We start from the raw sequence: 27709 nt of genomic DNA, 5'->3' as shown, positions 1-27709 counted from the left end.
TGGGTGAATAAATAATGACAGCATTTTCTTTTTTTGAATTAACTATTATTTTAATAAAGAGAATCAAACTTGTTGAAAAAGCCCTAAAGACAGTTGTATTAGGACTTATCAAATTCACCCAGAGGAATGTGTTCCATTTCTGTGCTGATTCATCATTGCAAATCAGTTGCAGGTTTCATTTAAATAATGGGGACACTTAAAGCAATCAGATTTCAGCAAAGGGTGTCAGTGTGAAGGAAAAAAACAACAACAACAACCTTATTAACCCAATAGAATATTGAATTTTTGCAGCAGTGACAAAATCTGAAAAAATAAATAAATAAATAAAAAATAAGTTGGCCTCACAGATAAGTTAATTATGTCACACATCCGTGAGCGGGGTGGTCACGTTGGACATTCACATTGGCCGCATCTCTTCGGCGAAAAATAGCACAGCCTCTACGCAGGGAATATCAATGGCGTCCTACGACAATTGTTTTTTTTAATAAGGTTGTAATAAGCTGATGTTATTGCTGCTTCAAGGACAATAGCGGGCAGTCACTTGCAATTTATCTTTATCAGCACACTTGGTTGTGATTGGTTAATGTTGTGTCTAAACTGTATACACACAGGTCTGGCAGTTTATTAATTCTTGACTTTATTTTATTGCGTTTCCTTGCATGCAGACATATAAACTGTAATGTACTATAGGTTCATTTTGAATAATTTTGATTTGCTTTTGTGTCTTTTCAATTATCTTCTGATTATTTTAGTGTTGTAAACCTACTGCACCTAGAGCCGCTGAGGTAAGTGTGAGCCCCGTGATAAAAATAGTCTCAATGCATCTGGGATGCTTCACCTTGTTGGGACACATGCTTGCAGTGTAAACGGTGTCATCTGTTAATATGGCCGCTGAAACGAAACTCAGAGAGGATGTGTGGACCCAGCGTAATGTTTTTTTTTTAATCCATTGTTATATATATATATATATATATATATATATATATATATATATATATATATATACACACACACACACACACACACACACACACACACACTGTGTGCCAAAAAGTTTGGAATAACGTGTAGATTTTGCTCTTATGGAAAGAAATTGGTACTTTAATCACCCAAGTGACATTTCAAGTGATCACAATGTATAGTCAGGACATTAATAATATGAAAAACTACTATTACAATTTGAAAAAAAAAAAAAATTCTTAAATGACTTCAAACAGTTCTCATCAACAAATCCTCCACGTGTAGCAATGACAGCTTTGCAGATCCTTGGCATATCCCAAAAAAACTCAATGGGATTAAGATCCAAAACACTCTTTTCCAATTATCTGTAGTCCAATGTCTGTGCTTCTTTGCCCACTCAAACCTTTTCTTTTTGTTTTTCGGTTTCAAAAGTGGCTTTTTCTTTGCGATTCTTCCCATAAGGCCTGCACTCCTGAGACTTCTCTTTACTGTTGTACTTTAAACTGGTGTTGAGCGGGTAGAATTCAATGAAGCTGTCAGCTGAGGACATGAGAGGCATCTATTTCTCAAACTAGAGACTCTGATGTACTTATCCTCTTGTTTAGTTGTACATCTGGCCTTCCACATCTCTTTCTGTCCTTGTTAGAGCCAGTTGTCCTTTGTCTTTGAAGACTGTATAGTGTACACCTTTGTATGAAATGTTTTTGTATTTGAAGTTTTTTTTTTGCAAGCATTGCATAGCCTTCATTCCTTAAAACAGTAATTGACTGATGAGTTTCTATAGAAAGCAGTTTCTTTTTTGCCATTTTTGAACTAATATTGAACTTAAGACATGACAGTCTATTGCATACTGTGGCAACTCACAAACACAAAGACAACGTTAAGCTTCATTTAACGAATCAAATTGCATCATCTGTGTTTGATATAATGGTAATTGATTTTCTAGTACCAAATTAGCATTTTAGCACGATTACTCAAGAAAAAGGTGTTGGAGTGATGGCGGCTGGAAATGGGGTCTAGATTTGATCAAAAAATACTTTTTTCAAATAGTGATGGTGCTGTTTTTTATATCAGTAATGTCCTGACTATACTTTGTGATCAGTTGAATACCACTTTGGTGAATTAAAGTACCAATTTCCTTCCGAAACAGCAAAATCTGTACATTATTCCAAACGTTTGGCCGCCAGTGTGTGTGTGTGTGTGTGTGTGTGTGTGTGGATAGATCACAGCTCACAGCATAGACTACAGTCTTTTTTACAACATCTCTTAGTTGTATTGATTAGCATTAGTATGGCTTAAAAAAGATACAACTAGTACAGGTTTCCAAAAGGTTATACTTTTTAGTAACAAGTGTTCATCTCATGTTTCTTAGGGCAGAGCCCTTCTATCAATAGAGCCTACATGGTTAGCAAGGCATACGGGCAGTACTCTGCCGAAGAGACTCAGGGGCCGGTTGCACCAGCTAAGTTACAACTTAGCCTAGTTCTGGCATAAATGGTCACTAAGTCACAATTTATGCACTACTCAATATTTGAGCATTGCACCATTAAACTAAAGGTGCGTACACACTGCCTGCGACTTTGTCGCTGCAGGTCGCCAGTGGCTGGCGGTGAAGTCGCTAGTGGGTGTTCCCACTACTGGTTGCCTAGTAACGTTTATAAATGACATTCACGGATGTCATTCCATTGCTGTTGACAGCGAATCTCTTTTCTTGCCACTAAAAACAAACATTTTGGAGGGAAAAGACTAAATATAAATGGAATCAGTGCATAAAATGCTTTATATCAAAGATGAATGAGAAACCAGGCGCGCTGTGCTCGCATTGAAAATGAATGGCAACCAGTATTGGGAACACCCACTTGCGACTTCAAAGTAGCTGGCAGTGTGAACGCAGCTTAAAGGTGCGTACACACTGCCAGCGACTTTGTCGCTGCAGGTCGCCAGTGGCTGGCGGTTAGGTTTCTAGTGGTGTGTATGGAGAGTCTACAGCACTTTACAGTTTCTTTACAATAAATATGATTATTTAAATAATAAAATATTAGGATCACGTGAGCGCTACCATCTTCTCTCATATTGGCTGTCGCTCCCGAAAGTCGCTCTTCTTTTGCAAAAAGTTAAACATTTGGGAGGATGCATGAGGTGTATCCTTCGTGGGCACTCACAACCCACAATTCTTTGATAACGGAAATGTAAAAAAAAATGATGCCAATTTGCCCGTAAATATGATGTTCAAACGCAAGTAGTCCTAATGTTATTTCCCAAGTTGAAGTACCTCAATAGTTGGGTGCAAAGTATATAATATGTATAACTATATTAATATATCATTAAAATAAACTATTACACTAAGAGTACACATGTAAAATATATTTTCTTTTCTATTTACAACATTATAACTCTCCTAAAATGTACCTCATACATTCCCTTCTAATGGGGCTTTGTTCCCATCTCACTCAAAGCACGGCATGCTGTCATAACAACCATGTTACATTCCATTTCCGTTCGTCCTACGAAGGAGGACGCTCAGTATACTACGGCCCTGTCCCAAATGGCACACTCCGGACTTGTGGACTTCCTCAGAGTCCACACTTCGGTGACGTCATGTAGTGCAGACTTATAGGGCCCCTCGTGCAAGTCCACAAGGGCGCATTGAGAAGTATTTTTGGGACAGACTCGATCGTGAAGCGTGGTTATTGTTGGACAGGATCTGCAGGTTCGGTTCGGGGAAATATGCTGCCTATTGTTGTTGTTTTTACTATTGTGTTTGCGAGATGGCTTGCCATGCAGAGAAATCACATTTATACGCTCCGACGTTGTAGAAGACAAGATTATTTTTCATGCATACAAATGCTGATGTTATGCACGGAGGAAAGGGTAAGCAAGTAAATGTTATTGACTTTGTAGATAAACATATAACTTGTCAAAAGTCGTTAATGCATTAAGTCATTATTATTTGATTTACTGTTTAATTTTCTTTTTCATTATATACATATATATATATATATATATATATATATATATATATATATGTATTTTATATTTTTATGTGTACCTTGTTTTTTTTTATGTCGTTTTTAATTTACAGGTTTAAATATCCATACTTCACTTACATATGACTCAGTAAAGCCCTGCCATTCGGTTCTATATAATGAATCGTTATGTGATCAGCCTATTATTCAGCGCGCTATTACTATGTTTGAGACATCAACCACTGGTCGATGACCATAATGTTTGTATAAACTGTAGGTAACAACTGGTAAAATGTACACAGTCATAAAAACCATAATGATACATACACTTAAATATTTTCTTCTCAGCCATGTTAGCAATTGTCTGTGTCCGTGAGCGAAAGCGCTCTTCACACCAGTTGTCTGATTGGCCTTTCGCAAGGACTCCTGGGTACTTGAAGTGCGTGAAGCCTGGATCTATGCGGGCTTCGCGGAAAACCGCTTCAAGGGTACAAAGGGGGCGCTGCTGAGCACACTTCAGAGCGTTAAAATGCTAAATGGGACGGCCTACGGACTCGTAGACTCAAAAAGCACGCGCAATTTAAGTCCACGAGACCGAAAGTCCGCATGAAGTGCGCCATTTGGGACAGGGCCAGAAGCCTTCAAAGGACGCGACTTACCTAGCACACAGCCTTCGTTTACCGCGAGACACGGACAATTTTGCGACATATAGGTGTCAGTTTACGACTCTCCTTATTCAGTTTAATATTATCCGCAAACGGTGACTTACTGTTGTAAGAGAAGAGATCTGTTAGGGTTGTCGTTTGTGAAGTGAACAAAATGTCCACTGGTCTAGCAAGTGTCTCCCCCTGGTGTTTGAATTTTAAAATATGTTTTGGTGCAATAGAACGCACAATGCGATCTTTAAGTGATAAATGAAAGCTATTTATGTCATTATTTTTGAAGACATCCTCACTATGCAACATTTTTCACAAGTGCCTAAAACCTTTGCACAGTATTGTAGTTATACTGTTCAAAATGGTCACTCTGATAAATGTGAACTTGATTGTCTCTAACTTCATACATCCACTACAAATTACATTAAGAACAGCTCGTTAATAGCCTGACATGAGGAATTACATTTCCATTGATCTCTCCACGTGTAAGGTTCATTGTACTATAAAACATACGATAAGTTTCAGAACTCAAAACTTCCTCCTCACTGTAAAGAGTATTTGTTGAAACCAAGCTGCCAAAATGACTCTACTTTCTCCACATTGTGATGTCACACTGTGGTAGACATTTCACAACAACACATCAATGACTGTTTTAAGTTATCACTTCAGCATCCCTCCCCAGTAGTGTTGAGCAGTGAGATGGCAAGGAGAGAACAGGTCAAGAGACCCAATCATAAAGTTTAAAGACGTTTACTCGTTTAAAGGAGAAGTAGCACCAAAACAGAGCGGAGGGTCAAAATGAGGGTGGAAAAAAAAAATCTAATATAAGTGAATCTCAAGGAATATATTAAAATGATAAAAAAGGCATGACATTATCCTTTTAAAATAAAATTATTTAATTGCTAAGTAAGGTGAAGTTCTGAGAAAATGTCTAGCATCATTTGTTTGCAGATGTCACTTGGTTTTATGTCTTGTAACAGTATATGCAATAACAGTCTAATTCTGACCCTCTTTTTCACACCTTGTGCCCTATTATTTTTGTATTCCTGTCCACCTTTTTCTTTAAACCATCCCTTTTTGTCACATATAAAACATTTTTATGCCATGATAAAGTGTCACTGTTTCATAAAATATTGCTGACTTAAATGGAATAAAACCACTAAATGAACAAAAAGCAAATGTAAATAAATGTTATTGTTTGTCTCATAAATCTCAATCTTACAGGATAAGAGTTCTCGCAGTGGCACAAGTGTGGTGATCTGAATCCTCAACCTGCCTTGTCCTTCATTTCCAATCCGATCTGTCACTACTTACCACCACCTACATGGTATCTGGAGCAGTCTACTTTCATTGGGACTAATAATGCACATTTGCACTGAAATTAAAAATTGATCAGGTGGACTAAATTAGACATCTGGAAGACAGTAAATGCACTGAATGTCTTTTTAATACTTATTTTATCTACTGAATTGTATTTTAGGCTGTGGATGTTTTGCAGGGCTGAAGCTAGTGGGTTGAAATGTGGAAATGATTCTAGGGCCCCACATCAAATTATTAACTGTATTTTTTTAATAGGAAAGGTTCCCAGAGCAATATACAGTCGGGGGGCCCTGAATATTTTGCTATCTGTATACGCCCTGTTATGTGATCACTTTATTTTTTTATATACTGCTAATGGAACATTTTTATTGTACATTGTAAAGTAATGATTAACTACTAAGAGGTTTTTGTCAATTTGTTTTTGTACAATCTTTGGAATATGCTCAGTGGCACTTCTGTGAAGGTTATACATAAAAGAGCCTGTTTTGTTCATTTAAGTTTTCTGTTTACTTGGGTTTGGTCTTTGGAGAAGTTCTGTTGGTTTGTTGATTATTTTCATATTTGGTGCTGTCATCTAAAAGTTGACCAATAGTGGGTTTTGCAGATACTGATAGCTAAGGTGGTGGAAAAGGCAAATAACCGATTAATCTGCCTTACTGTGTCTATGCTTACTATGATGGTTACAGACATAGATGCTACAAGAGTTAGAAACAAATAATATCCCGGGTGCAGTGTATTGTTAAATGAAAGTTCCAATATTCTGAAAAAAATAAATAATTTGGATATGGATTTGCATAATGCCAGGTTTTTAACTATAAATAATCCTGAAACACACTGGGGACTGTTAATTTTTGAGACTTGGATCCATTATAAATCTCTTTGTATGCTGTTTAGCAAATAAAGCTTTTAAAGACTAGATTTTTACTAAATGAAGATGTATAGTTCTGTGCAAAAGTTTTAGGCACTTGTGAAAAATGTTGCATAGTGTTAAAAAAAAAAAAGCCATAAATAATTTTCATTTATCAATTAACATCATACAAAGTCCAGTAAACATAAAAAAGGTAAATCAATATTTCGTGTGACCACCTTTGCCTTCGAAACAGTGCCAAATCTAGGTACACCTGGACACAGTTTTTCTTGGTTGTTGGCTTCTTGTAGAACTTACCAAATGTTTGGGGGCCATACCAGTGAGGATAAAAATATGGATAAATATTATAAATGATGACAACACTAGTTTAAGTTTGAAAACCCAATTTTCATTTTAACCGAAAAAAATAAAATACTAACACTAAAATCTTTGTAGCCTGCGACCTGTACCATCCAATTCAAAGAGAAAAGCTTTCCAGGTCTTTGTATTGACTCATGCTAAAATTGCTCTCGACACTGGCAGGAAATAGAAATAACTTTTATTTTACAGATTTTAACTTGGAAATGTTTGAAAACCTTTTTGCACATATTCAGCCGGTTTTTGTAAAAAATGCCTACACTTTCTTAATAAAATTTTACTGTCATGTTAAATAAAAGCTATTTTGTTATTTATTATTCGTATTAATTTTATTATTAATAATCCTTTTTTAATTATTGTAGTTTTGAAAAAGCACTTATATTAATTATTCTACCTTGTGTATTATTTGATTATTTATTCTGTTAAACCTTGTGCACTATTTGAGCTGTAAAGTTTGTTAAATTATAATTTTACAGCCATTTTAGGGCTTTAGTGTTTGTTGACATTACATTGTCATGGCAACGAAGTTGTACAATTGAACTAGAACTTTTACACAGAAAAGGTTAGTAAGTGACTCTTTGGTTGTCCATCGTTATCCGATGATGACGTCCACTTGTTTAACGGTGAGATCTTTGATGGCTGAACAGTCCTATCCTGGACCCACAAGCTCTATTACAGGTGGGGCATATATATGTGGTAGTAGTGGTGGTATTGATGGCAGCCCTGGCTGTGTGTCTGCTGGCTCTCTCCTGTTGTCTTTTTGTTGTCCTCTCCATCTCCAGCATATGTGCCCCATCCCTACAAAGACATCGCCATATGTTACTATCAACAGCAACATACTCCAGGTCCTCGGGTATGATCTTACACTTTCTCAGAGCAATCTTCATTTGATCCTTATAACGCTTCTTCGGCCCTGCAGCTGAGCATCAACCATTATGTAGCTGGCTATATAGCACTCTGCGGGGTAGTCGGCATGGATGCATCCTTATAACATGGCCCAGCCACTGCAGCTGGCGCTGGGTGATCATGGCCTCAATACTTCTGCAGTTTACAAGTATTTCAGTGTGAGGCATACGCTCACGCCATGTAATTCCCAGTTTGCGCTGAAGGCATCTGATATGGAAGCGCTCTAAGGACTTAATGTGACGGCTATAGGTTACCCAAGCTTCACAGCTATAAAGGAGCGTGGTGACACAGACCGCTTGATATACAATGACCTTTGTAGAGAGATGAAGTTTCTTGTTCTCAAATACTCTGTGCCGAAGTCTACCAAAAGCAGATGAGGCCTGTTTAATCCGGCTCTGGATATCGCTGTCAATCCCACTATCCTCTGAGAGAATACTCCCCAGATATTTGAATGATGACACTACTGACAGTTGTTCACCACCAAGAGTGAAGGGGGGTAGAGTGGATGGGACACTGGTACTCCATTGGCAAACCACTTCTGTCTTGTTGGTGTTGACAGTCAGCCCCATCCTGCTGTACGCTCTCACCGCCACAGACCTGAGATCCTCTGGAGAATGGGCCACAAAAGCACAGTCGTCTGCATACTGCAGCTCCAGTACTCGCTCTCTACAGAGTTTAGTGGTTGCGTTGAGCCTCCTAATGTTAAAGGGATTGCCATCTAGTCTAAAGTCGACTGCCACACCACTGCTGCTCTCAATCTCATTATGGAGAACCTTGGTAACACACATGAGGAAAATGTTAAAGAGCACTGGTGCTAGCACACACCCCTGCCTCACCCCTGTGCGTACAAAGAAAGGCTCCGACTTTTGTCCACTGACGGTCACCCAAGCAGTCATCCCATCGTGGAACTGGCGGAGGATGTTAACAAATTTATTGGGACAGCCAATACTGAGGAGGACATCCCATAAGAGCTCTCTTTGCACAGTGTCAAAAGCTTTGAAGAGGTCGACAAAGGCCATAAACAGGTCTTGATGTTGCTCCCGGCACTTTTCCTGAAGCTGCCGGACTGTGAAGATCATGTCGACCGTACTCCTGTTCCTCCAAAATCCACACTGCGATTCAGGCAGCATTGACTCGGTGATGTTACTGATGAGTCTTTGATGCAACACCCTAGCCAGAACCTTACTGGCAACAGAAAGAAGGGATATACCCCTATTATTGCCGCAAATGGCCTTGTCACCCTTGTTCTTATAAATGACAATGATGTTTGCATCTCTCCATTGTTGTGGGATGATCTCATCAGTCCAGGCCTTCATAATGTACTGGTAGAGGGTGCGCATACACACGTACCCTCCTTCCTTTAGTAGCTCAGCAGGGATATTATCTTCGCCAGGGGACTTGTTGTTCTTAAGGGAACGGACAGCTGATAGGACCTCCTGGAAGGTTGCTGTTAGACTGAGGTTATGAATGGGAGGATGTATAGGCATTTCGTCCAGGATGGTGGAGTCTGCATCAGAGACCTGATTAAGCAGGGTGTCAAAGTGTTCAGCCCACCTCAATAGGATACTATCCTTAACCTTCATGAGCTTTAGACCATCAGCTGTCTTCAGGGACATGATGCAGCGATTGTTGAAACAAGGTATATTGTTTTGACAGCATTATAAATATGATGCATGTCATTTTTATCAGCAAAGGCCTGGATTTCATGTGCCTTTTCAGTCCACCGCTTATTCTGGATGGCCCGTGTTGTTTTTTGCAATAATCTCCGAGCTTCTTGCCAATGCTGCCTGGTGCTGGTGGATGAAGGGTAATCTAAAGTTGCCGATGTGTCTGAGCATGTCCTTAAGCAAGTTATGGATGGTGTCTGAGTTATCATCAAACCAGTCTTGGTGGTTCCTGCTCTTATGGCCAATGGATTGGGCTGCTGCATCGCAGAGCGCCAAGCTGATATAGGTCCACTGTTGTTCCATGGTGTTTTCTGGGTTCAGACAGGGTTCCAGCTCACTTAGTTTCTCAGCTAAGAGGCGTCGGAACTCACTTCTGGCTTCTTTGCTTCCCAAGCGGTTGCAATTAAGCTTCTTTTTATTAGGCTTTTGCAGTCGCAGAGGTGGACGCACTTTCATATGGAGCTTGGCCACAATCATACGATGGTCAGTCCAGCACTCTGCACCCCTCATGACACGGGTGATGTGAACATCCTTGATGTCACTACACCTCACAATGTTTAAGTCAATCATGTGCCAATGTTTAGAGCGAGGGTGCATCCACGAAGTCTTATACTTGGCCTTCTGCTGGAAGATGGTGTTGGTTATGGTAATGTTATGCTCAGAACAAAGAGTAAGTAGCCTCATGCCATTTGCATTCACCCTACCTATACCATGCCTACCTAGTACCCGACCCCATATCTGGTTGTTCTGTCCCACCCTAGCATTAAAGTCCCCAAGCAAGAGGATCTTGTCACTCTTAGGGATCCGGCAAAGAGCTTCATCCAGTGTCTGATAAAAGCGTTCCTTGGCCTCGTTCTCAGATGGCAAAGTTGGTGCGTAGGCACTAAGAAGTGTGGCATAACGTTTCTTTGCCAGGGGGATACGGAGGATCATTAGCCTTTCATTAATACCAACAGGTGTTTCTGTGAGACTTGGTAGAAGGTTGTTCTTGATCGCCAGTCCTACTCCGTGGAGATGTTGTCCACCTGTGGGGAAACCTTTCCAGAAGGTTTAGAGAGCCTTCATCCAAGAGCCTGGTCTCACTCAGGGCAGCAATGTCAATGTTGTAACGCCTTAGCTCAGCAGCAATCAGAGCTGTTCTCCGGTGAGGCCTGTCAGAGATGCCATACGAGTCTAGGAGAGTCCTTACATTTCATGTTGCCAATTTTAGGTTATATTGTTTCTTATTTCGACCGCAGTAGTGGAATGACCCGATAGGCGCGGTAACCTATCCAGGTGCGATTGAGTGGGCAATTTTTAGGCCACCTTTTCTAGGCCTTTCCCCAACTGGGGTGAGCAGTGTGGTCCCAAAATAGGGCTGCTCAGTCGCACAGGGGTCTGCCAAAAACAGCTGGCACTCAGCCAGCTGTGCCGCTATCGTGCAGGGTTCTGACTAGGAGCTCCCAGTCCATTCGTACCTGCTCCCGTTGACAGACACCCCATCGCCGTCAGACTTCAACCTATGTAAGGTCCAGATAATATTCACCATGGTAAAAAGAGGAGACCTGCGCAAGGAGGGTTTTAAAGTGCCACAGGGGGTGCACCATCCCCAGTAGCACTATCTTCACCATGATGGGGTAAATCCAGTGGCAAGGGTGGGTCCCGGGACAACTGTTCCCTCATCTTGGTTGCAGGAGGCTGCAGGGATTTTAGCGTGTTAGTAAGTGACTAACACTCTAAAATCATAACACACATATTATGTCTTGTTGCTATACTTTTGCAATAGTATTTTAATGTTTACGGTTTGGCCCCATTCACTTCCATTGTAAGTGCCTGACTGGAACTCAGACTTTTTTTTTTTTTTTTTAGAAAAGGAGGGACAATTCAAAATTAATCTGGTGGTAATCAATATTATGGCACAAATGCTGTCGATTGAGCTAAACTTGTCTTAAACACAAAATATTCCTTAGATATCCTAGATATTTCTTATACTTATTACTGTTATTATATTATTAAATGATGCTATATACACGAAACAAAATAATAAATGTTCTTATTAGAAGCATATGCAGTTTATTGGGTATTTGGTGCATCTTCTATATGTATACAAGATTGACCAAACAACAAAAAATAATGTTTATTGAAACTTAATTTATTAAATTCAGGCATCGTGAATTAGTAAGCGGGGTAAAGTTTGTTTCAAGTTCGATATTCAGCAGACATTCACCCACTGCGAGTTAGGGACCGTCTAAAAATTCCACACACTAAAATTCGCCAAAATGATATTTTCACATTTTAAAGGTTGTAGTAGCTTTCCAGAGGATAGACAGACATACCACAGGTGCTATCGTTACAGTGGGATCAATTATGAATACAGTAATACATTTTAGAAAAATAATCACAAAATTCACCAGAACTATATTTTTTATTCTAAAGGTTGTAGTAACTTCCCAAAGGATAGACAGACTTACTACAGGTTAGATTATTACAGAACGATCAATTATTTTAGAGATAAATTCACTAAAATATTTTCTCATTCTAATGGCTATAGTAACTTCTTACAAGTGAGATTATTACAGTATGATCAATTATATAGCGTATTGGTTGGAGTTTTCAGATGGTCCCTTACGTCCACAACGGCACTCGAAGCGCTTCGGAAAATTTTCAGGCAACATTTTGTAGCCACACCAAGCGTCCAAAATGTTATGCCCGTATAGTAGTTATACGTCCTTTAAACTAAGTGTGCTAATGACATCTCTCTTTAAGATTGTCGACTGAAGAGAGTGCGGGTAAGAGAAACCGACTATCCAAAGAATGTCGAACTTAAAACTAACGTTACCTCGCTGAATTAGCAACTTAGTCACACTATTGAAACGTCCGCGATAAAACATTATTGTTAATTGCGTTTAAGTACATGGGAGTCAAGCGTTTTAACAAACGAAACAAAAAATGCGCTATTGTGGAGCAGGCTAGAGCAGCCTAGAGCAGCCTACAAATATTTTCTTTTATTTGGAAACATCGTCACTCGCATCGCCTCATCCTATTGGCTAGATTTGCTCAAAATGGGCGGAACAAAGGCGCGAGCGTAGGGAAGCGATAGTGTCAAAGTCAAACAAACCTGGAGCGTTTGTATCAGACCATTGCAACATCATCATCCGCAGATAACGCCGGTGTTAGGGAGGGGAGAAAGGCAGCAGCAGGTCAGCGTTTGAATTAAACTCAGTGAAACATAGCCCGCCGCTGGATTGATTCAAGCTGTTCTCAGGTACGTACTTTTGCTTAGAAACAGACATGTCTTATAATAGAACAACGCTGAACCTCTCCATAATGTTCAGTTGACCTAAAACACACGCTGTGTAAATGAAGAACATTGCTGAATATCTGCGCATCATAATGCATTGCATTCATCGAACATTTGTTGAACATGCTGCTATTTATGTTCTACCCAAAGGCCTTGTTTACTGTGTGAGAGCACGAACTTGCTGAACTTGCAAGGACTGTAATTAGTCATGTTTCTTTGTTGCACCGTGATGTCCCTTTACCAAAACACAAATGACCACAGTTTCTTCCAAAATATTAAAATAATTTTTACTACAGAAAAATTATAATGCACTAACACAGAAACCCATTTAAAATGTGGTGGCCACCAAGGTTGCCACCATTTTACTGTAGTAATGGTAATCAAATGTAGTATTCTATTACCATAGTTCATTTTCATCAGGGACATGCCCTAAATTCATCTTAATTCCCACTTTACAGGAATCATGAACTCTCTCTCAAGAAAGAGTGTGCTGTCACTGTGCAGGGTTTTCTCCTATGCCCAGTCTGCTGATCTCATAGGGGCAGTGAGGGTCTGTCATTCAGGTGTGAGCTCCAAGGGCTCTGTCTTCACCAAAAAGCGTGGTTATGACATCACCAGGAACCCTCACTTAAACAAGGTAAATATAGTCAGGCCCAAACTCAGATCCTGGGACAGTGCGTGTTATTAGATTAGTTTATAGATAATTGCAGAAGAAATGTTCTGCGTGACCCAAGAGGTATTGCATTGTCAGCAGCAGGTGCTTAGATTTGATTTCCTAACATGTATTAATGCCAAAGTCCTCACAGATAACAGCATATAAAAGTGGCATTATGAGATCCTTAAACTGCATGCAAAGTATGGCTTGGGCTCCATGTCACTTGATGAAATTATAAAGGGATAGTTCAACCAAAAGTGTACATTCTCTCATCATTTACTCACCCTTGTGCCATCCCAGATGTGTATGACTTACTTACTTCGTCTGCAACAAACAAGGATTAAAAAAAATATGTATCTCAGTTCTGTTGTTGTACTCAATGCAAACGAATGGTGACTAAAACTTTGAAGCTCCAAAAAGCATATGAAGGCAGCATAAATGTAATCCACATGACTCCAGTGGTTTTATCTATGTCTTCAGAAGCAATATGATAGGTGTGGCTGAGAAACAGATATATTTGTCAAGTCATTTTGTACTATAAATGTCCACTTTCACTTCCCCGTACTTTTGTTTTTGGCAATTTGTAGTCTTCGTACACATCGCCACCCACTGGGCAGGGATGAGAAGATATAGTAAAAAAGGGCTGAAATATTGAACTTTTTTCCACACAACTATCATATCACTTCTGAAGATGTGGATTAAACCATTGGAATTGTATGAATTACTAATGCTGCTTTTATATGCTTCAAAGTGCTGGCCACTATTCACTTGCATTGTTTGGACCTACAGAGCTGAGATATTCCCCTAAAATCTTTGTTTGTGTTCAACAGAAGAAAGTCACACAAAGTTAAGTAATTATATGCCGTTAGAATTAATTGAAACGTGAATATTTCAAGAACTGTGACAATGTAGATCTCCAACAGGGTTCTGAATTGTAATGGAAATGCTGTAGACCTCTGAATATCCATAATAAGTGGTTTGTGTTTTTGGAGGCTTGGGCATCTAAAAAAGAATGTAAGGTTGCAGGATATGACTCAGGATTTTTCAAAGCAGTTTTGGCTGGGTCAGGGAAATATGCCCATTTAAATATTACATTCGCTTTCAATCTACATCCTGTTTGTGTAGACTTGTGAGCTGGGATGAGATAATTATGGGATGGAATATAAGTATAATTTGTTGTGAGAGAACTTTAAAACTTGCCTTTACAGACAGAAACTATTGTAAAATGTTAGGCGTAAACATAGCGAGTGGAGAATCTAACAGGGGAGGGTGGCCATGCTCACTTCCCATTGGTCAGAAATAAATAGATCCAACATGTGATGTCTCTACCCTAAGATGGGAGTTTGCCTGGAGGCAGACCCGGTTGCAGGGTGATAATTTTTATTCAATTCAGACTGTGAAAGGAGTGTGCATTTTATTTTTTTTATTGGTAATAGCAACTGTCATGTGTTGTTAATGAATTTATTGTGCTGCTTTACAGGGCATGGCGTTCACCCTTGAGGAGAGATTACAGCTGGGGATACACGGCCTGCTCCCTCCATGTTTCCTCTCTCAGGATGTCCAAGTACTTCGTGTCATGAAGAGTTACGAGATACGCAGTAACCCTCTTGACAAGTAAACTGGACTGTTTTACAACCTTGATTAAAACACAATGACAAAATTAATTGGCCCCAAAAAGTATTTGGACGACACTAAAGCCAAACTTAAATATGTATGAATTTCATGTGATATTTCACAAAATATGAAAACATGTGGCTTGTGAGAAGCAAATGAGACCTTTTTAAAAAAAAATTAAGATATTTTTATAATAGTTTTTTATCCATCTTGTCCCAAACTACTGAAGTTTTTGTGGATGGATGAAGTCATTTCCCCTTTGAAGTCTGTTCATATGGATGCACTAGCAGAGCCATTTCTAATGAAATAACATTCATGCATTAAGCGTGGCTTAAAGGGATATTCCATCCAAAAAATGAAAGTCTATCATTATTTACATCCCCCTTAATGATATTCCTGGTGTGTATGACTTTCTTTCTTCACCAGAACACATTTGAAGAAAAATTGAAATATATCTCAGCTCAGTTGGTCCTTAAAATGTAAGTGAATGGAGATTTCTCTTTTGAAGCTCCAAAAACTCACAGACAGTCAGCATAAAGGTCATCCATACGATACCAGATGTTAAATTGATGTCTTCTAATGCGATATGGTCGCTTTTGGTGCGAAAAATATAAATATTGAATGACTTTATTTTTATCTCCGTCTCTAAATCATGCTTCCGGTCAGCAGCGGTATGCGCGTGTGAAATAATCTCATTTGAAACACACAAGAGCTGAGGCACGTGCCCGAAGAGCAGTGCTGTTTACAAGTGAGGAGGAGGAACGCTGTACACTTGCTTGGTTGGTTTTGGTTTAGATCTGTATTTATCTGTTTCTTTATTCACAATGGTGCGTATGTGTGCTATGTGTCTCAATCGAGTGGAGAATTTGACATTACCTTTGTATCATGGCAACGCAAATACATCACACGAGAGACTGCTTGGACTCCACCCTCCCAGAAGTGTTGGGTTATAGTAAAAAGTACTTGATATAGATTCTTTTTATTTTTGCACCAATAGTGATCATATCGCTTTAGAAGACATTAATTTAACTGCTGGATTCATATCGATGATGTTTATGCTGACTGTCTGTGGTTTTTGGAGCTTCAAAGCGAAATCACCATTCACTTGCATTTTAAGGACTTACTGAGCTAAGATATTTTTCTTCAAATGTGTTCTGGTGAAGAAAGAAAGTCATACCCACCTGGGTCATGAGGGTGAGTAAATAATGAGAGAATTTTAATTTTTGGGTCAACTATCCCGTTAAGTGTCCAAATATTTGCATCCACTGTACATAATTCACAATAGATCTTTGCTGTTTTCTTTTGCTGGTCCATTTCCCAATGACAACCCATATAATCTTTTCTACTCTTGTCTATCTCTGCTCTCTCGAACCCTGCAGATACATATTGCTGATGACACTCCAAGACAGGAATGAAAAACTTTTCTATCGTGTGTTGACCTCTGACATTGAGGAATTCATGCCTATTGTTTACACTCCTACTGTGGGCCTGGCCTGCCAACAGTATGGCCTTGCATTCAGAAGACCAAGGTAAGACAAATGCCTGCTTTGCACTTGGGGCCACTTGTTTGGCCAAGCCAATGCAGAATCATCTTAATAAACACTAAAACCAGTCTAGCCATTCTTAGAGGAATAGTTCACCCAAAATTGACAATTCGCTCATCATTTGCTCACCATTTTGCCATCTCAAACTCGTATGACTTTCTTCTAAAAGTGAAGATTATTTTTTGAAGAAGATAGGATGTTTATATCCACACAATGCAAATCAATGAGGTCCAAAATGGACATAAAGGCTGCATAAAGATAATCCATAAAACTCGAGTGGTGAAATCCATGTCATCTGAAGTGAAACTATCAGTTTTGGGTGAAAAACAGACCAAAATGTATCTCCTTTTTCACAATAAATCTTGACCCCAAAACCGAATGGATGGAATGATATTTTTATTTTTTTTAATAAAGAGGACTGTTTATCACTATCCATGACAAGGGCCATATCGCCACCATGCTAAACTCCTGGTCGGAGAAAAACATAAAGGTAAGTAGAGAGTGAAAATGGATCATGGTGTCTTCCATTGCCACAAGATGAACATTTAATTTTACATATGTGCAATAATAGGCCATTGTGGTGACTGATGGAGAGAGAATTCTGGGATTAGGAGACCTGGGGAGTTATGGCATGGGGATCCCAGTGGGCAAGCTGGCTCTCTATACAGCATGTGGAGGAGTGCCACCCCAGCAGTGCCTGCCTGTGCTGCTAGATGTGGGCACTGATAATCAGGTATAACAACAGGAATGTTATATGATGAAAAGTATAATGTGAAATTTTACATCTTAATTTATTAATCCTAAAAACTAATTTTATTAACTTTGTTATCCCGTTTTTTTTAACCCTGATGTTGTTGGTATTTAACACATTTCTATTTGTTTTTGCTTAGACACTCTTGGATGACCCCTTGTACATCGGCTTAAAGCACAAAAGAGTCAGGGGCAAAGAATATGATGACCTCATAGATGAGTTCATGCAAGCTGTCACAGACAAGTATGTAAAAAACATTTTAAAGTTGCAGTGTAACATTTTAAAGGTGCAGTATGTCAGAATGGCCCAATTTAACAATGTTGGCTGTTGAGTTTGGGGTGGAGTTAGTTTTAGTTTTTTTTTAATGGCAGACGGGAGTGTTTGAAACTTGTTTTGAAACAGTCATTATTTTTGCAATTCAGTTCATTGCTTCAATGTGTGTAATGCTGAAATGCATCAAAAAATGATTTATTGGTTTATATCTTTTGATTCAGGTACGGGATGAATTGTCTCATCCAGTTTGAAGATTTTGCCAACAGCAATGCCTTTCGTATTCTCAATAAATACCGCAACCGTTATTGTACTTTTAATGATGATATCCAAGGTAAGTATGCACATCACAAAATCAAACTATAGTGTTAAACACACGTTTCAAACTACAGTAAACATGGTAGTTGCATCTTTGTCAAAGTGCTGTTTGACTTCATCTCAACAAAAATAAATCCTGTAATCGTTCTTGCATTCCCTCTTACTCTACATTTTTTTAGGCACAGCTTCAGTTGCCGTTGCTGGGGTCCTTGCTGCTCTGAAGATCACAAAGAATAAACTCTCTGACCACAAGTTTGTATTTCAGGGAGCGGGAGAGGTAATGCAGATTCAATGCAGAGCGTTTTACTGTGTATTAGCAATATAAACAACCATTAGACAACATTGTAAAGCTACTTGTGCCATCCTCCTTCAGCTATTCCACGATAAATAAATGTGGTCTTGGTTTGTCATATGACCAGGCTGCCTTGGGAATTGCTCACTTACTGATCATGGCAATGGCCAAGGAGGGTGTATCTCATGCTGAGGCCGTTAAGAGGATTTGGATGGTGGATTCCAAAGGCCTGATTGTGAAGGTAACAATCAACCCCACACGAACTTGCCTTTTTAGTCTTTCTTTCTTACAAGCTGGTTTTGTCCTCCTACTCGACACCTGAATATACATATATGCGGGCTTAATGGAAAATGCCAGTGCATACTGTAAATTAAAGCCATTAACTGTATTGGACTCCTCCATTCTGTTAAATTATGATTTATTCTTTGTGTCATTGTGGTCTTTAGGGCAGAAGCCATCTGAACCATGAGAAGGAGGAATTTGCCCAAGAGCATCCACACATAAAGACTCTGGAGGAAGTAGTGGAAATTGTCAAGCCCACAGCTATCATTGGTAAGGACTACCTCAGGCCACATACACACTGCAGTTGAATCCCATTTTGTATACAGTAAGTAGTTGACATTAAATACTTATGGAAGTTACTCATGCCCTGCGGTGTAACATGCTATATTCCATCTAACATGAATTTAAACAGACTTTTGCAAAAAAAAAAAAAAAAGATTTTAATCATTAGGCATGCTGCTCTTATGATCCCATAAACTGAGAGATTACATAAAACATTTAGTACTTTATTCATATGTCACACAACAGGAGCATTTAAAGTGAATAAGTGAAAGTTAAAGAAGACAAGAAATAGTGACCAAAGATATGCTGTAATGACTTTCCATTAAAGCCAGAGGTGATCTTAGTTCAGGTGCGAGCATGTATCCAAGAGTGAGAGTAAATCAGTAGATTTAAAATAATGTCTAAATGTATTGTATCCAAAGAGAATTAAACACCGGCAATCATAGTTTGTACCCACAGAAAAATAATTAGGGGATTCACACCAGCATTTAAAAATTGCTATTACTCCCAAAACTTTGTGGTATGTTCTTGTCCAATGAGTTAAACAGATTAAAGGGATAGTTCACCTAAAAATGGAAATTCTCTCATTTACTCCCTCTCGTGCACTACTAATATGTATGATTTTTAGAAGAATACAGTGCATTTGGAAAGTATTCACAGCGCTTCACCTTGTCCACATTTTGTTGTTACAGCCTTATTACAAAATTGATTAAATTCATTATTTTCCCCATAATGACAACGTGAAAGAAGTTTGTTTGAAATCTTCGCAAATGTATTAACAATAAAAACGTATAAACAATCTCACTTTCCCGCATCACCGCCCGCAATCGGCCTTTATCCTCTCGGAGGCTTAATTAGCCTGATAAGGGACCGGGTGTGTATAATCACGACCCGGCCCCGCCCTCCGGCCTGCCACATTCCTCCCTCGTTCTCCCAGGCAGGGGAGCCCCCGGCATGACGTACACCCACCCCCCTTTCCCTGGGGAGGGGCGTGCCTTTTGTCCCGTCTGCCGGCAGGTCATCCCATCTACCTGGATGAGGGAGGGGACAAGTGGAGGGAAACAAAATAATAAAAATGGGGGGGTCGTACACCCCCCATCCCCTTTCCCTGGGGAGGGGCGTGCCTTTTGTCCCGTCTGCCGGCAGGTCATCCCATCTACCTGGATGAGGGAGGGAACAAGTGGAGGGAAACAGAAATAATAAAAATGGGGGGGTACTAACTGTAACCGTGTAGTACCCCCCACAGTACTGTCCCCCACATTTAAATGAGAGGGACAAGGCCAATGCGTAGCGGCAGTGAGGGAGAGAGAGATGGAAACAAAAAATCACTTACTCGCTGGTTCTCTGATACACCATCGCATGGTCCTCGATCACTCCTCCACCCTCTCAGGCGGACGGCAGCAGCTCCTCCCTGGGCAGACCGGAGTCAGAACCACGACCCCCGGCAGAAAGAACGCCCCTCTACGTTCATGGCGACTCCTGGGGACACTCCTCTGCCCCTGGCAGTGGCCCTACCACTCCAGGCGGTCGGGGAGTCACTTCCCTCCTCCCCTTGCGGACGGTGGTCTTCTGTCGACCCCTCCACGTTTCTGGGGGATGGCAGGGCACTCCTCCGCCCCTGGCAGTGGCTCCATCGCTCCAAGCGGTCGGGGAGTCCAGTCCCAGCTCGCCTCGTGGACGGCAGGCGTTCACTGCGTCCGGGCAGTCGGGCTACTCCCTCCCCCGGCGGATGGCAGCGGCGCTCCCCCAGGTGGACAGCAGTGTCGAGGACTCTGTAACTGGCATCCCTCCTCCTCCCCGGGTTTCTGCACCAGTGTAACGTAGTCCAATGGAAAGGAGGAGGCGAGAACTGGCTTGGCAATATAAATAATAGTTTTAATGATAAACTTAAAAAGACACAAACACACACGACGGACATGTCCGTAAACAATCTCTCTCTCGCGCACCACCGCCCGCAATCGGCCTTCATCCCTCTCGGAGGCATAATTAGCTTGATAAGGGACTGGGTGTGTATAATCACGACCCAGCCCGCCCTCCGCCCTGCCACACACATGTACATAAGTATTCACAGCCTTTGCTCAGTACTTTGTTGAAGCACCTTTGGCACCAATTGCAGCCTCAATTATTTTTTGGTATGATGCTACAAGCTTGGCACACCTTTTGGGCAGTTTCTCCCATTCGTCTTTGCAGGACCTCTCAAGCTCCATCAGGTTGGATGGGAGCGTCAGTGCACAGCCATTTTCAGATCTCTCCAGAGATGTTCAATTGGGTTCAAGTCTGGGCCACTCAAGCACATTCACAGAGTTGCCCCGTAGCCACTCCTTTGGTATCTTGGCTGTGTGCTTGGGGTCATTGTCCTGTTGGAAGATTAACCTTTGTCCCAGTCTGAGGTCCAGAGTGCTCTGGAGCAGGTTTTCATCAAGGATGTCTCTGTACATTGCTGCATTCATCTTTCCCTCGATCCTGACTAGTCTCCCAGTTCCTGCCGCTGAAAAACATCCCCACAGCATGATGATGATGCTGCCACCACCATGCTTCACTGTAAGGATGGTATTGGCCAGGTGATGAGCGGTGCCTGGTTTCCTCCAGACATGACACTTGCCATTCAGGCCAAAGAGTTCAATATTTTGTTTCTCATGGTCTGAGAGCCCTTCAGGTGCCTTTTGGCAAACTCCAGGCGGGCTGTCATGTGCCTTTTACTGAGGAGTGGCTTCCGTAAGGCCACGCTACCATACAGGCCTGATTGGTTGAGTGCTGCATAGATGGTTGTTCTTCTGGAAGGTTCTCCTCTCTCCATAGAGAAATGCTGGAGCTCTGTCAGAGTGACCATTTGGGTTCTTGGCCACCTCCCTGACTAAGGCCCTTCTCCCCCGATCGTTCAGATTGGCCGGGCGGCCAGCTCTAGGAACAGTCCTGGTGGTTCCAAACTTCTTCCATTTACGGATGATGGAGGCCACTGTGCTCATTGGGATCTTCACTGCTGCAGAAATTTTTCTGTACCCTTCTCCAGATCTGTGCCTCGATACAATCCTGTCTCGGAGGTCTACAGACAATTCCTTGGACTTCATGGCTTGGTTTGTGCTCTGACATGCACTGTTAACTGTGGGACCTTGTATAGACAGGTGTGTGCCTTTCCAACTCATGTCCAGTCAACTGAATTTACCACAGGTGGACTCCAATCAAGTTGTTGAAACATCTCAATGATGATCAGTGGAAACAGGATGCACCTGAGCTCAATTTTGAGTGTCATGGCAAAGGCTGTGAATACTTATGTACATGTGATTTATTTCGTTTTTATTTTTAATAAATTTGCAAAGATTTCAAACAAACTTCTTTCACGTTGTCATTATGGGGGTATTGTTTGTAGAATTTTGAGGAAAATAATGAATTTAATTAATTTTGGAATAAGGCTGTAACTTAGCAAAATGTGGAAAAAGTGAAGCGCTGTGAATACTTTCTGGATGCACTGTACCTCAGATCTGTTGGTGGTGGCCAGAATGCTGATTGTCCATAAAGCATATATAGGAAGCATAAAAATAATCCATACAACTCCAGTGGTTTAATCAATGTCTTCAGAAGAAATATGATAGGTGTAGGTGAAAAACGAATAAATATTTAAGTACTTTTTTACTACAAATCTCCACCTTTTACCAGCCTCAACTAGTAGGTGGTGATATGCATGAAGAATGCGAATCGCCAGAAACAAAAGAAGAATCTGGAAGTGAAAGTGGAGATTTATAGTAAAAAGACTTTAATATTGTTAAAAGAAATGTTACCCACACCTTCCATATCACTTCTGAATGGATTAAACACCTGGAGTTGGAGTAAAATGGATGCCACATTTATGTGCTTTTTCAAGCTTCAAAGTTCTAGCCACCATTAATTTGCATTGTATGGACCTACAGAGCTGAGATATTCTTCTAAAAATCTTTATGTTCTGCAAGAGAAAGTCATCTGGGATGGCATGAGGGTGCATAAATGATGAAAGAATTTGTATTTTTGGGTGAACTATACCTTTAAGTAATTATTAGATATTGATTATTTTTGATTTTCATTGCAGAATGCAAAAGATACAATAATAATAACAATTACTACATGTGTTTATTTATCCTGCAAGAATGGCATAGTAAAGCCACTAGGGGGCCCCGAATTAACTGAACGGTTTAAATTACTGTTATGTGGAATGTATTTTATATTGTTCTCATCCCAAATGCTATTATTTCATGCTGTTTTAATGTTTTTGGTATAAAGTTTGGTGTCTATAATTCCATCTACAGGTGTGGCTGCAATTGCAGGTGCCTTCACTGAAAAGATCATCAAGAACATGGCCACTTTCAATGAACGACCTGTCATTTTTGCCCTCAGCAACCCCACAAGCAAAGCTGAATGCACAGCAGAGCAATGCTACCAGCTCACTGAGGTATATTTGCACTCAAAACAAACTAATAAATCAGTGCTTGAGAGGGGTGTTGATTAACATCGTCATGTCAGGAACAGACAGATTTTGCAACAGCCTTTAGCAGTTTTAAGCTGGCCTTTATGCTCTGTGTGTGTGTGTGTGTCTGTGTGTGTGTCACAGGGAAGGGGCATATTTGCCAGCGGAAGCCCCTTTAAAAAAGTGACTTTGGCAGATGGACGCACCTTCTATCCTGGCCAGGGAAACAATGCCTATGTGTTCCCTGGAGTGGCGTTGGGAGTCATCGCCTGTGGTGTGCGCCACATCTCTGATGATATTTTCCTTACCACAGCAGAGGTAAATGCGTTCTCACAGTAACCGTAATGTACAGGAAATGTAATTTGACTGTGTGCATCAACACAACACCTTGACCACAAACGTATTTACAGTGTGAAATCAAAGATACCATATCAATATGATATGAAGGCATCTCTGATTTCTCCTTTAGGCGATAGCCAACATGGTTACAGAGGAGAATCTGGCTGAGGGTAGACTGTACCCCCCTCTGAACACCATCAGAGAAGTGTCCTTCAAAATTGCTGTTAAGGTCAGTAACTGTTCCAATATGCAAATTAAGTCTAAGCCAAGTCTACATTTCAGCACCCATGAAAAATGTGAAATGAGACCATGCTATATTAAGAGATGTGTTAATTTAGCACAGTAGGTTGTAAGAGCTATCAGGTCAAGAAATGGATGTGACAGTAAAATGAATTTATGGTTGTATCGAGTATTAAATTGTAAATCTGTTTTTTCCCTTCCCTCCCAAAACCACTTTTTCTTTCAGATTGTGGACCATGCCTACAAACAGGGCATTGCCTCCTTGTACCCTGAACCCAAAGATAAAGAGGCATTTGTTTTGTCCCATGTCTACAACTCTGACTACGACTCTTTTACCATGGATTCATACAGCTGGCCAAAAGAAGCCATGAAGCTTCAGAATGTGTAGAATATAAGACCCTCTCCACCTTTTACAAAGTGATTCACTCATATCAGTCACAAGCCTTAAATCTCAGTTCATAATCATCTTTTGTTATACACCTCACTCCAAGCCACCCAGTCATAAAACTGTAGCTGCACTGACTGGTTTCAGACAGGATGTTGACACGAGATGCTCTATATACATTGAGGGCTAAAAGTGATAAAAGAATGCAATGTTTATTAAAACTCATTATGTCTTTACTTCCAGTGACCACCAGATCAGTGGCTCTGATCAAAGGGGAAAAAAAATCAGCGGTGTTCATTTTTTTTTTTCTACTGTCTTATCCACTCCAAAACTTTGCCATTTCTTAGAACAGTTATAATTCTGGAAAATGCAAATATCATTGTAGGGAGATATTATTTTTGTACAGCAACTCCCACTAGGAAAATGAAATGTTTTGCAGTTTTTTTTTTTCTCTCTCGATAGTTTCTCCTGTTGTGACAAAGTTTATGCCAAAGTTTGTCTAATTTTAAATGTATTGTTGTCAAGTAGCAATGAATACTGAACTTTGTTAGCTTGAGAAGATTTATTTACATGACCACCTGAGAAGCAAGCTACTTATCTGTTTATTGCGGTGTGTGGAATTGTTTTTAGTGTTTCTCCTCATTTAGGAACATGCTTTGCTTATGTGTAATGCACAACTTTGGAATTTGATTTTCAGAGATTTTGAAGGGACAGTGACTTTTAAATAAACAGGAAATTTTATTATTTTTCTTTGTTCTAGTGTAAGACTGTTGTTGAGTTTTGGTCCTATCTTTTGACTGAGAGTCAGGGTGGTTATGGATCTTCATAGCGGTCCACTACTACTAAACTACTGTGGGTTTTCTGTAAAACTGGAGACAACCATAAGAGCTCATATTTCAACTATGGAAACTCCAGATGTTTATCGCCACCAATTTTTTAATTATTATTTTCTCCCCAAAATAATAGTGACGTCAATCCGTGTGGCGGACGACGAATCTCTGTTGCTTCCATGGGTACTAACAAATAAAACAAAATGGCTTGCCTGAGGTGAGGTGAGGTGAGGTAAGGGGGAGAAGGAGAATATGTATTTCTGCATAACAGTTTTTCTATAGCATTTTTATTTACTTTAAAGGAATCCATATATGCAAGACAGCATGTTGGTATACAACAAGCTAGACACTGTGATGTTTAAAAATGAGGACACTGATGGCTCCTGTCCAGTTTATCATGACAATATGCACGCTTTTTGATTAGGACATGTATATAAGACATCAATGGATGTCCCAATGCCCATTTTATACAAAAACTACTTTGATTAATTTTAGTTGATTCGGTGCTTATTGACTTTGAGAACAGTAGATTGTAAATGTGAAAAACTTGATAAAGTGCCACAAATATTCTCCATTTATGTATTTTACATGACTGAATCAACCTAACTACATTAGGTTACCCAACAAAATTTGATCAGATATAAATCTAAGGGTAACATCCGGTAGAAATAGCTGCTTAAGGTGACAAATATGAATATAAGATAAATAATATAAAGCTTTCAGAAGAGCATTAATGAGCCACAGAGTCAGATCCACTAGAATAAAACCTGACTATTTAACCAGGTCGCTTGAGTAGGTGGTATTCTATCTTGTCCCAAAGAGACGGAGGATGGAATGGATTTCATCTAATTCAATACAGCCTCATATTTCACACGTGTCTGTCTGCAATGTGAGGTGCCATTAGATTAAGTACTTGGCACCATCTTGAAGGGAAGAGTTCAAATTTAGGGTGCAAAAAGTGTCATCTCATGATTCTATTAGTCTTTCTTTTCACCCGCTGTATGCAGAATTGTTTTTAGGTTTTGTTTCACTATTTTCTACTATGTGTTTTTGCAGGGATCAAACAATCCCAAACAGAAGCAATGTTACTAAATACCAGTCACATTTTTGAAAATTGAATGCCTATGTGAACAGCAGAGGGTTAAATCTTTATTAATTGTGGAGTACTACTTGAAATGGCATGTGCATATTTGTTCTTTTTCTGCTCTGTTGCAAAGTCAAAATGGCTGCATTACGCTTTTAGGCTATACTTTTCTGCATGGAAACTGAAAGGAATTGAAAAGAGGAACTGAAAGATTCCTATCAGGGGTTAGGGCAAAGTAGAGAATTCAGAAATATTCTTGCCTTTTTAATTGAGATATGTATTTCATTCTGGAGAATCCTTAACATGTTAATTTAATAAATGTGTTGATTTTGTGATGTCTGTGAACAAGAAATGTCTATGTATTTAGAAATGTAGAGCACTTTTCATATGTTATTTAAGAATTTTCAAGTTTTTAAAAGAAATAAAGACATTTAAATACATTTCAAGTAAAGTGGCATGGTACTGTATGTTTGAGAATACACGTTAGGCTTTTTTTGTGGATCTGTCATTAGTACAACATTGACATCACATGCTCTCCCCACTTATTTTTCTGAAAGTAAAAACTGGATTTATTTTTGACCAACTCTCACTTATCAAATTTCATTAGTTCTTAAACAAGAATTTTCACTATTTTAACAAGAACAATACACACCTTAAATAACCTTACCAAATATGTTTATAAAATTTGAACATTTTAAATATGGCCATCCTGATGCAACCTTGCAAACAGAAAATCAAGAATTGTTCTATAACTTATACTGTAGGCCAGACATGGGCAACATACGGCCCGTGGGCCAGATCAGGCACTTCCACATGGTTTACTGTTGCCCATGGCTCATTTATCGTAAAAGCGTTTTTTCAGTTAACTTGCATTGGGACATAACGCCGTCTCCACACAATAGTTAAACATGCTCAGGGTTGCCAGATAAGAGACGAAACACCCTCAGTTTGAGATTTATACTTGCGCAAATTGGAAATATTCCACCTAATGTCTCTCGCTTTCCCCTTTGCACAAACTTAGCGATCTGTAGTGCAATATTCTGTTCAAGGAAAACTGTTATATGGCTACTCTGTGTCCATTCTTGAGGCTGCTTGTGATGTTTGGTGCTACTAATTTTGCAGGTAAACATTCTCTGTGATTAAATTGAAATATAATAGATCTCGGCATCATTGACATGCGAGCAAAAGCAAGCCAGAGACGAATATATATATATATATATATATATATATATATATATATATATATATATATATATATATATATATTTTATTTGTGTAATTTAGAAATGTTGAAGTCCCTTCAGCACCTGTATGTTAATCTAACTCTTGCAGTAATTATTTATCATAGTCATGCAGCCGGTGTCATTCAGTGGTGCGCTGTAAGTCAAACCATTGTGAAGACCCGCAT

The 27709-nt window shown here is 39.8% G+C and overlaps 1 protein-coding gene across 1 annotated transcript; it reads left to right on the top strand.

The window, feature by feature from the left end:
• Positions 1-12353: 12353 nt before the first annotated feature.
• Positions 12354-26694, top strand: LOC127659270 (NADP-dependent malic enzyme, mitochondrial-like). Its single transcript, XM_052149011.1, has 15 exons — positions 12354-12944; positions 13439-13617; positions 15116-15249; positions 16629-16778; positions 17208-17283; positions 17365-17526; positions 17684-17787; positions 18039-18148; positions 18312-18409; positions 18552-18665; positions 18871-18976; positions 23266-23408; positions 23568-23741; positions 23893-23991; positions 24229-26694. Exons 2-15 carry the CDS (start codon positions 13444-13446, stop codon positions 24388-24390), a joined length of 1806 nt encoding a protein of 601 aa, XP_052004971.1. The 5' UTR covers positions 12354-12944; positions 13439-13443; the 3' UTR covers positions 24391-26694.
• Positions 26695-27709: the final 1015 nt, after the last annotated feature.

The sequence above is a fragment of the Xyrauchen texanus genome, chromosome 18 (assembly GCF_025860055.1).
Source record: "Xyrauchen texanus isolate HMW12.3.18 chromosome 18, RBS_HiC_50CHRs, whole genome shotgun sequence".
NCBI classification, from domain to species: domain Eukaryota; kingdom Metazoa; phylum Chordata; class Actinopteri; order Cypriniformes; family Catostomidae; genus Xyrauchen; species Xyrauchen texanus.
Note: the sequence above shows the minus strand (reverse complement) of the source record. Positions and strands in the feature narration are given on the sequence as shown.

What these genes read in the sequence shown, in the direction of transcription:
- LOC127659270 (XM_052149011.1), top strand. Translation starts at nt 13,444, where the DNA reads ATGAACTCTCTCTCAAGAAAGAGTGTGCTGTCACTGTGCAGGGTTTTC. An exon ending in TTTTAATGATGATATCCAAG is followed by an intron (nt 18,149 to 18,311) that starts GTAAGTATGCAC and finishes ACATTTTTTTAG; the next exon opens with GCACAGCTTCAGTTGCCGTT. An exon ending in TATTTCAGGGAGCGGGAGAG is followed by an intron (nt 18,410 to 18,551) that starts GTAATGCAGATT and finishes TCATATGACCAG; the next exon opens with GCTGCCTTGGGAATTGCTCA.